General features: G+C 40.0%; 1 protein-coding gene across 5 annotated transcripts in view; it reads left to right on the top strand.

Annotated features, from left to right (window-relative positions):
• Positions 1–11,019, top strand: part of gabrb3 (gamma-aminobutyric acid type A receptor subunit beta3) — a 47,906-nt gene that overhangs the window by 19,228 nt on the left and 17,659 nt on the right. For 3 of the 5 annotated variants that reach the window (XM_034880809.1, XM_034880805.1, XM_034880807.1), the window contains exons 3-4: positions 713–804; positions 1,025–1,092. In XM_034880809.1, coding sequence (XP_034736700.1) covers positions 713–804; positions 1,025–1,092 — 160 coding nt within the window. Of the gene's footprint in view, positions 1–216; positions 627–712; positions 805–1,024; positions 1,093–11,019 lie in introns of those variants that run through there. The other 2 variants (XM_034880806.1, XM_034880808.1) reach the window with 2 other exon arrangements.

Genomic DNA, 11,019 nt, shown 5'->3' with positions numbered 1-11,019 from the left:
CCCCCCCCCCCCCCCCGGGCACTCATTTTGGTGAAGGTGTCAGCCCTCCTACCTACCTTACCCCCCCTGTAGATTGAACTCCTACCTCAGACTGAACTTCGTCCACAACCGTTTAAATAAGAAACTGCAGCCTGTCACGTGGGCTTCAATGCATACCAAGAGCCTCGCGAACACTGACATGAAGAGTCCTATTTTAAGCTTTATGAACCGGCTCCTTCAGGGCTTCTTTTGGACCATGGGCGACAATATACCGTATGTTACGCATGCGGGTGCCTGGGTCAGAGGACTGGTGGATTTATATCCTCATACCTGACAGCACGTGCGGTAATGGATATTTGGCAGAATCTCTTAACAAGTGTCCAGTAAGCTAACCCGCGGCGAGCTGCGAGCTGCTAGCGGAGGATGGAGCCGCGGAGCCGCGGAGCCACGTCTCTGAGGCCGTGTGAACACGCCTGACTTCCCGCCTCATGAAGCCTCACCTGATTTAGCGGAGCTCGGCGGCTCCGTCATTTAGACGGCACCCATCCATCCAGACGCCACACCGGGATGCGGGGACCCCGGAAAACAGGGCTCTTTGACATTCTTTCGTTGCCACTGGTCGTGGCAGTGATGTGCTGTGCCCAGAGGTGAGTGTCTGGGGGTTAGAACCGGACACAGAGTGGCTGTCCGTCCTCCGACAGAGTTACCATCCTTGTTGTCGTCTCTCTTTCAGCGCCAGTGAACCGGGGAACATGTCTTTCGTCAAAGAGACAGTGGATAAACTGTTGAAAGGATATGATATTCGTCTTCGGCCAGACTTCGGAGGTATGTCCATTTTTTGGTGTGTGTCACCCTAATGGCTCCCCGAGATGTTTCTCCACCTGCCCATTGTATGACTCTATAACCTTTTTAATTAGTCTTGTCCATATTGCCTTGCTTGTCCGTCAAAGAACTTTGTAAACTCTGCTATATAAATGTGCTATATGAATAAAGTTAATATAGGCTAATCATAATATATAGTTAACTTTCTTTTATGTATTTTAAGGTGCACCGGTTGCTGTTGGCATGAGCATAGACGTGGCAAGTATAGACATGGTGTCAGAAGTCAATATGGTAAGTAGTATAAAAATCCAAATTTCGTTTTTTTTTTAAACGTGTAGTTTTGGTGGACCTCTGTGGGCGGCATTTGCAAGTAATATACCCAAAATAGACGAAAAAGTATTTTCACTAATGATATAAAGTGTTGTGTTATACTAAAGGGTTAAATTCATTATAATCTAGGGAACTACTTTATTCTGAGGTACCCTTTATAATAAATTAATACGTTTTAACTAATGGCATTATTTAGGATTAACTAATCATTGTTGCTTTATAGCCCATTTATGAGCTATTATAAAGAAGTTCCAGGTGGAAGGTTTTTGAAAAATCCCTTTGGCTGGCGTTTACCTATTCTGTAAGAAAGTACTTGTACATGTTAGTTATCCATTAATATTAATCATAGGGTTCTCAGTTCCCAAAAGCAGTCATGTCAGCAGTTGTATATGAGCCAGTCGAGGTTTGACAAAAATCCATCTGCGTTCGTAAATGTTGAGAAGTTGTTAATAAATGCCTTTTGCTCCAGATGCCCTGTAAAATAGCTTAGCAACCGTGAAATTGTTCTTATTAATATCTTATAGCTGATCTATTAATGATTGCTCAATTACTTATTAACCATAAATAAACCTACAACTTATTACCCCATGCTGCCTTGTCAGAAAGTAGTGCCAAAATGAATTTTCACAGTCTGGCAACCCAAAACCATGTTAATGGATTTAACTCTATGAGCCATTAGTAAATGAAATATTTACCTTAGGGTAAAGCTAGTAGTTTAGAGCTATAAACACTCTATAAAAAGTTGACCCTTTTGAACGTGGTATAAAATTTAGAACAAAAATGACAACATACAATATTCTCTACAACATCCTGAATAGCTCCAGTTTAGTATGTACACAGAATAGTTTATAGAGGCTGTCTTGGCCGTTAGGTCACCTGCTGTGTTAGAGTATGGCTAGTTGTATGGTTTCCCATCCTGGTTCACTGGCTGTGTGACTCCAGCAGTGACGCCCTAATGGTTCTGTTACAACATAGGCCAGTAAGTTCAGTGCTATGTCTTCTTCTTTCAAATATATAAAAACAAACAAGCTAAACCCTCAGAAGCGTGAGTCTGTATGTGCATGTGTGTCGCGGTTGCCACGCTATGTATGAGCTAATGCCTGTATGCAGTCTATCATTGGTCTGAACTGCTGACAGAGCTCGATGTCCCAGCTCATGCTACCAAGAGGAAATAGCCCCTGACATGCTGTCCTGACAAGTATGTGTGATGAAATGTACCCGTGGTGCATGTTAATGCATCTCTACAGAGTGGCACAGTGTGGATTAGTGAAGCTAAACACTCACTGTGACAACAGAGATTCAGATCCTGTAGATAGATGGTTAAGTACATTTAGTCTGTCGTGTTAAATAGTGTGGTTGTGTAATGACAACAAAGATCAAGATTATTTCATTGCTATAGATAATGGCATCAGTTTTTTGTGTTACCAGGGTTCCTACATGGATGGAAAGTTCTTATTTTCTTTACAATTAATTTTGGATTTATATTTCTAAAATGACAAAATGTGAAGTTAGTAAAACAAATGAAATACACCAGGAGTTTTTGAACTGTCAGTTGTGACTCCCAAGGGGGGCGCAGGAGAGCTGAACGGAGTACACACAGAATAATCTGACGTGCCAGATGGTTTGCCGTCATTGGAAACTGTAATTATGACAACATTTCACTCAAATGTCTAATCATACATTTTATTTCCTAAAGGTTTAAGGTCAACTTCTCTGTGACATCATGATGTTTGGCAAGAAAAATGCTTTTCTGGCCAATGTTCAACGCTATAACTATATATAAAGAACAGAAGGGGAGACATTTGGTTGAATACTGAATTGCTGACGCTAATCTTAAAATTGTGCTGATTGTACAGATCTTTGCCGACTGGTTGAAGATGTGTGTGAAGCAGCCACATTTTGCCGAAAAATACACATACTGTACCCTTTTTTAATTAAATAGCTTCAAAATCTTCACAGCATGTAATATATAAGTCTGGACAGACGCCACCTTGGCGGAGATATACAACTGCAAGGCGGTAATTCTAGTCTAGTTTATTATACTGTTTAAGTAAAGCTTGCATACGAAAGAAGAGGCTGGAAATAGTTCCGTAAATAGTAGTTTATGTTGTTTATGATTTATGATGCATTAGCAAACACTTTACCTCTTAGGTGTGGACCAAAACCCTCACAGATGTGTTGATTAGTTGCATTACTGATCTGTAACAAGCTTTCATATTTTACACCTTCAGAATTGTAATAAAATATATTTCATAACATTTTGTAAAATCTTAGGTTAGATTATTTTCATTGCCTTCTTTATTATGGCTCTGAACAGCTCTAATTTTATTTCTAAAGCCCTCTGACATGTTCCCTGAACAATTTAATCAACATTAGTATGTAGCCTCACAAAGCCGGACCATATCTTACGAGCTCAGTTTGCCCAGTAGATACATTACCGACCAATCACTGATGCATGGAGAGTGTTTACGTAATGACAATTTTGAAAAATGTAAACAAATACTCAAGCTATATGAATGACAGTTCTGCAACTGCATGGCATATTCTTTTGTCTCTGGGACGTATTAAGAAACCGTTTGGGATGAACACTAATGACAGCCCAGTGAGTGGCGTCTCCACTGTTCAGTCTGATCATTGAAGGCTTCATTTGGGTGTCAAAGCGAAGATGAGAGTTGTCAGTCATCTGTTGTACAGCTTGATTGAAAAGACATCTGTTCTTGGTAAAAATGAGCCTCACCATACCACAATGAGAGAAGCACCAACAAAACAAAGCTAAACTAAAAACCTTCAGTTGTGTCGAAATAGTGACCAAATTTGTGTTTTTGTTAATGGGAATTCTCATTCTTATAAGTATTATAGTGCTGCAGAGATGTCCCAGCCTACAAACTAAAGAAAACATATATGTTTGGTACAGCTCCTCTCAAAAATCGCACTATAATAATTTAAACATTTTTAATTTTAATAATTTTCAATGAAAATAAGAATGACACAAAACTGATCATTACATCCGATATCGTGAATCATATTGCAATAGTAATGTCAGTCAAAATAATGGCAATTTGATATTTTCCTCATATCGTGCCGCCCTGCCCTACTGCTCTAGCTTTTAGAACATTTTAGACACATTTACCGTATGGTAATAGTAATGGTCCAAAATGTAATGTTTTTTATATGTTTTTATTAAGAATTATCATTATTTTGAGGGAGCACCCCTAGACCCCCTGCCAAATACGTGCACCTAATTCTTCCACAAACCTAGGAACAAAACACTAATCAGTCTGACAGTACAGGCCAGAGCTGCTGACTGGTTGCTTGCAAAGTTTATTTGTGCACGTGCATGTTTGTGCGTGTTATTTGCAGGAACTTTTAATCTGTTCATAGGGAAGAGACTATATTCAGTAAATCAGAGTCAGTTTGTCGGTGCTCCGTTTAGAGTCAAGCTTTAAGAGAAGTGGGAAACAGACAGAGTAGATCTGCAATGCAGTGCATGTCTTGTCTCTTTTCATATACTTCAACACGGCCCGGTTAATAGTGTGACTCTCTTACTTCACGTCGTCAAGAGGAGCAGGAAAGGTGTGTCTTCCTGAATTATCTGCAGTCCAATCGCACTTTTCACAACCAGCTGTGATTATTATATTATGATCAGTGATGTTTTTTGGGTCATAGCCATTACACTGGATCTTCTCTTATTTTAAAATGTGACAGTATCTCAGGCTGTTTCTGCGTCAATAAAAAGTTAATTTACGGGACAGTTCTGGAGAAGAAGTCCTACCGGATGTCCCTCATTTTTGGCCAGATGTCCAAAATGTTCTGCTTGCTTTATGTTGGCATTCTAAACTCCTCAGGTCTCTGCAGGGTAACCCCAGACAGCTAGCTAGACTATCTGTCCAATCTGAGGACTATGGTTACCTGGTCCTTAGGTCTCTGCAGGGTAACCCCAGACAGCTAGCTAGACTATCTGTCCAATCTGAGGACTATGGTTACCTGGTCCTTAGGTCTCTGCAGGGTAACCCCACATAAGCTAGCTAGACTATCTGTCTAATCTGAGGACTATGGTTACCTGGTCCTCAGATCTCTGCAGGGTAAATCCAGACAGCTAGCTAGACTATCTGTCCAATCTTAGGACTATGGTTACCTGGTCCTTAGGTCTCTGCAGGGTAACCCCACACAGCCAGCTAGACTATCTGTCCAATCTGAACAAGCACATGTTCCACCAAAACAACTTCCTTCCAGAGTTTTTTTTGCATAGACGCCTTATTGCGTCCAGGAAATAGCACCGTCCAAGGCGATTGTGATTGGTTTGAAGAAATGCCAATAAACCGGAGCACGGAATGCTGTGTGGACTAGCCAGACGCTCTCTCGCAGCGCGGTGAGGAAGGTCACACAATGCAAGACTGATATAAAGTCAATAAAATCCAACTCAACGATAGTTCATCATGCAAAACCACTTCGTGAGGTGGTCTTAAAAAAACATACAAAATAAACACATGAAAACTTAAAGATGCGTGTTTAGTGTGCGTGCTTTCTGGCACCGAGTAAGATCCAGCAAGTGAGTTGGTTCAGAGGCTCTTGAGGAAAGTGAATGTTTGTGGTCTATGCTGCAGTGTCTGATTCACTGACACAGGCAGGTTGTAAAGGAGAAAACTTGGCCCAAGATCAAGTTGATCTCCCTGACTTTTTAGAAATAGCTGGATGCTTCTCGATGTGATACACAGCTCTGTTCCACATATCTCACACTGAACCAGACTATGCATTACTTAGATGGAGTTTTGGCCCATTGGGAATTGTGTGACTTTACCAAAAGTAGTTTTAAAGCAAAACCCAAGACATTTTTTGGGAGGGGCGTTAACTTTTAAAACGCCACTGTCACGATTGAAGACTGAGAGGATGATTGACGGGCTTGATGACTGCAGATGAGGCTTTTAAAGTTCACTATTTGTGTATTTTTTAACATCAAACATACTCAAAACAAAATATAAAAAAACATATTAAACTGAGGCAAAATAGCAGCAAACGCACAAAACCTACACAAACAACCTTGACACAGATCCCTCATATAAAATATATTATTTTTTTAAATTATTATTATGCCCAAGATACCAAGCTTTCAAAAATACATTTAAAAGTGTGGACTAGGCCTAAATTACTTCAACTCTATATTTATTTACTACAATTTATTGTCCCTTATAATAATAATTAACAATAAGAATTTTTACTTTTTTAATCCTACTACACTTCAATACACACCCATGCTCAGTACCTATACATGCTATATATTTAAATATAAGCCAGTATGATATATATGCAATAAGCAGATAATAATATTGGGCGATATATCAGCCTGGCTGAGCTCCAACGTTCATATATTGTTTGGATTTGTGTGTAGTTTTAACAAGCTCATTGGTTTTGAGTGTGTGATTTGGGCAGCCATGTTTTTTAATGCCTTATTATTGAAAAAAATATATATTTGTCAAACGAGAGCAATATGTATTTTTTGGTATATTGTGTATTTTTGTACATTGTTTGGGATAATGTGTTCATATTACTATTAATAGAACAATCAGCGCAAAAATAATGACAAGTTGGTTACCAACAGTCACCACAAAAACATTTTTACCATCAAATACTGTAAGCAATCGTCTATCATTTCTATCCTTCATAAATAATATTATATATATCTAGAATGCAGGATTCAGAGCTGTTCTCAATGGTAAATCAATTTAAAAGACTTGTGTGAAGTCCTCGACCAGACCGAAGCAGGACTGGCTGTCCCCCTCCGAGAAGGCTTTCAAACAGCCAGAGTCACACGAGGTATTGGCCCATTAAAGCCTGTGTGGGCAGGCTGCAGAGCTTGTTGTCTAGGAAATGAGTTTATTAGTCTATTTCTCACTTAACACACTGCACTCCTTTATTTTTAGCTCGCAAATTAACATTGCTCTGTGTCCTTTTTCCATTTTGTTGATATTTTTAAAACTCCCACATTACCAGGCATGTACTGCATAAATTGCAGTATTTGTGTATTTATTGGGGGACTTTATCAGGCATCACTCCTTTGTATGTCCCACCAGGGTTTCTATACTTTCCGAAGAAGTACCTGTCCAGCCCCAAAAAACGCCCTTAAAGTGTAAAGCAGATCCTCCCAGCAGTGTTGTTACACAGTCACTCATGAGTCAGCTGGAAGACAAATCCATCACATGCTGAAACCCTCATCAGTTTTGACATTTTAACATTATTCACCTTCTGCCTGGAGGAATTGTTACCCTTATAAACGTCATACTACAGATGTTGTCTAAGATTTATATTGAAGGGCTTAGTTAATAAGTTAGCCACATAACACATCAGATAGCCTCAGACTTCAGCTACCCACAAGGTAAGGACAACTCAGTGAAAAACCCTTTTGTAGTTTTTAGACTGTACACAACATGCTGACTTTTCTACTGTGCAGGGACATTGCTGCACTTAGTGTTATAGTAGGATGGACCCTACAGGAATATAAACCCTCCACGCTGCATTATCATTCTACTCATCACTCTAACAGGGTGCTTGAAATAAAGATGGAATCTAACATGCTTTACCAAGTTAATACACCTGATTCAGGTGCAACTAATTTTGGCTGAAAAACCTTTGATTTATACAGCAGTTACTTTACAACAATACAATGGGTACAGTGTGAGAACATGCTATGAGTAAGCTGAGATAGACCAAGATGTTTTAATCATGCCATTTTTCTACGTACATGCTGATCAGTGTGAATGGTTTCACATACTCCTTAGACCACTGAACAACCAACCAACACTCTGTCCCCACACAAAAAACAAAACATGCCTCAAAGCTGCACTAATGCACAAATCCTTTTTTTCTACATATCAACAATGGCTCAAATGGATAGGTAATGTGTGAGGGGTTGCTCTTAGGGATGAACCCACAGAGAAAGAGAAGCGCACTCAGAGAGCGCAGACCGCCACCATGGCCAATAGTCCTGTCCTCTATGACATGCAAATCTGCACCCGCCATCCTCCCTCAGAAGTGGAGGGAGACCAAAAACTAGCTAAAAGGAGAGGATTGTGGCCAGAAACATGACTCCAGTTTGATGATTATGTTGCACAATGTCTGCTGGATGTGTCAACAAGCAAATGTTTGACCACATGTTGGCCTGTTATGAGGCAACAGCAATATCGTTTTAAAAAAGATAATTATCGCAGCTTGAGGAAGCCATAATGGTGCTGAATGACTGCGCATCTCGTTGTGAACAGATTTACATATTTTCATACTTATTGAATGATCTGCCATGTGGTTGATTGAAATTGATCTGATCAAACTAGTGGATTAAAAAAATACTTCCAATGATATGCTTTTCCACCAAACTCACAAATCTCATTAAACTAGGTTAAAAACAAAGCAATGTTCAACTTACCATGTCAATGGCCCATTTATCAACTTGTCCAACACTGGCCCCGGACCACTGGGCCATCGCTTATGTCGAACCTTCCTACAGCTTTTAGAGATAGGGATGTGTTTGTAAGTTAAGTCTTGCTAGGCTTTAGTTGTTTCTACAGGTAATATATATTGAGGAGATATGTTATGATGATCTGTCATGACTAAAGTATAAGCTTGTATCTTAATGTATCTAATCATGCACCATATAAATACTTTTAATGGTCAATGTATGGTTATCCTTAAAGGACAGCTTCATGATGCACCACTTTATTCTAAATTAAAATAAAGACTGTAACTGTTGTTCTTACAACTAGAATCTGACCTGACGCCTGGCCTAAAATATAGCAAGATCCATCTTAGTTCAAAAGTCATTAAATACTAAAATGATGTGCCTTTTTTATCTCAAGAATGAATATTGGAACTTAATAGACCATTTCTTTCAGCTTGTGTAAGATCTAGTGGTTGTCAGAACCAGTGACGGTTCTGTGAAGAATAACTTTTGATTGAACACCGCTCAAAGCCTCCATCACTACACTCCTTAAAAATAGATCAGCTGCCACTTTGCTCTCAGAACACAATAGCACTTATACTGTTATAAGGTTGTGAAAGCAATGGAATTATTTAATGAAAGGCTTGTACAATGTTGTGTTGGAGGATGCAGAGACACGGTTTGTAAAACATATGTAGTACACGTTTGAATTCTACTGGGAACACTTAGCTGTCTTATGGAGTGATGAAAAGCCCCCCAATCTCTGAGTGCTATTCCTGTATTCCCAGCAGACATCCTGGTGTTAAGTTGACGTAGACACTGTTTGACTGGCACACAGTAACCATGTCTGAGCATGGGACTGTGAACTCTCCGAGCCGAAGATGACACGACAGTCAAGTCCTCCCACTGGGCCTCATTTACTCACTGGTGCTGAGAACAAACCTCTTTCTGTCTCTTGTGGTCTACACATCTGACAACAAACAACACCACCACACATCAGAGTAAGGAGTATGTATTTTCAAAATGTTTTCATTAGTTAATATGTTTGAAATCCTCCACAGTCCTTTCCTCTTGGAAAGCTTTTTGGTTATCAGGTCTGGCAATTAATAATAATAATAATTACGACTGACTCTTACACTCTGTATACAGTCTTCACTGAAGGTTCATTTTCAATAGTCCATCCATTCATCCATCCATCTTCATCCGCTTATCCGGTATCGGGTCGCGGGGGCAGCAGCTCCAACAGAGGACCCCCAACTTCCCTTTCCTGAGCCACATCAACCAGCTGCCACTGGGGGATCCCGAGGCGTTCCCAGGCCAGGTTGGAGATGTAAGCTCTCCACCTAGACCTGGGTCTTCCCCGAGGCCTCCTCCCAGCATTTCCAATAGTGCTGGAACATAATTCAGCATCATGACTTTCAGTGAACTCATGTATAGGAAGGCATTGTTAGGGTTTTGGAACAGTCTGTAGAAAGCAGGAGCTAATTGGGATCCTAAATGGAGCGTTAGTGCAGGCAGTGTACGGATGTCTCGTTTGCATTAGCTGATTGGCATCAAGTGTTTCATTAAATCCCTGGATGTGTGGCTCCATATTGGCTGAACACGAATGTCCTATCATATTCATGCTCAGCCATTATAACCTGACACTTCTCACTGTGACTCTGCTAAAATGCTTATGCCAACACTGTTTGCTACCACAGCCTCCGCCCCCCCCCCCCCCCCCCCCCCCCCCCCCCCCCCAGGCTCATCCTTATATGGTTTGGTTGTGTTGATTTAACAAAAATCTCAAGGGGGTGGTAGGGCTGTGCAAAAAAATGGATTTGTATTTGAATTGCGATTCAAGCTAAACCAATTCAAAATCAATTCATAGAATTCCAAAAAATAGATTCCTTTAAAAAAATGTATTTATTGTTTATCTGCTGCAATCACATGATAGATAGATAGATAGATAGATAGATAGATAGATAGATAGATACTTTATTGATATCCAAGGGGAAAATCCAAGGTCCCTGTATCTTAAAGACATCACACACACAACAAACACATACATCATAACAGGTTGTTAAAATAATAAATAAACAAATCCACATGAATAAAATGGATATACACACACACACACACACACACACACAATAAGCTATTATTTTGAGGTCTTCTATATATATTTTTGGTAATATAGTGGGAATATTAGGGAATCACAATCGCATTTCCTCATTATCAAATACACTATATTATTATGTTATGACATTACTAGTAGTAATAATCTTACTAAATAAATCTATAAATAAATATCTAAGTGATTTAGAAAACAAAGAGCCTCCATGCAGCGTGGCTATCAGAGGGCTTCTACCTGTACACAAACTAAAACCCCTCTGTGGGCCCGGAATAGAGTAGCCTGGGGGGGGGGGGTCCCACAGTGGGAGCAGGAAGGCGTACTGAACACCGTGTAGAGTGACCATGGT

Source organism: Etheostoma cragini, chromosome 9, assembly GCF_013103735.1.
Source record: "Etheostoma cragini isolate CJK2018 chromosome 9, CSU_Ecrag_1.0, whole genome shotgun sequence".
Taxonomy (NCBI): Eukaryota; Metazoa; Chordata; class Actinopteri; order Perciformes; family Percidae; genus Etheostoma; species Etheostoma cragini.
The sequence above is the reverse complement of the archived record's forward strand: the minus strand, read 5'-3'. Positions and strand labels throughout refer to the sequence as shown.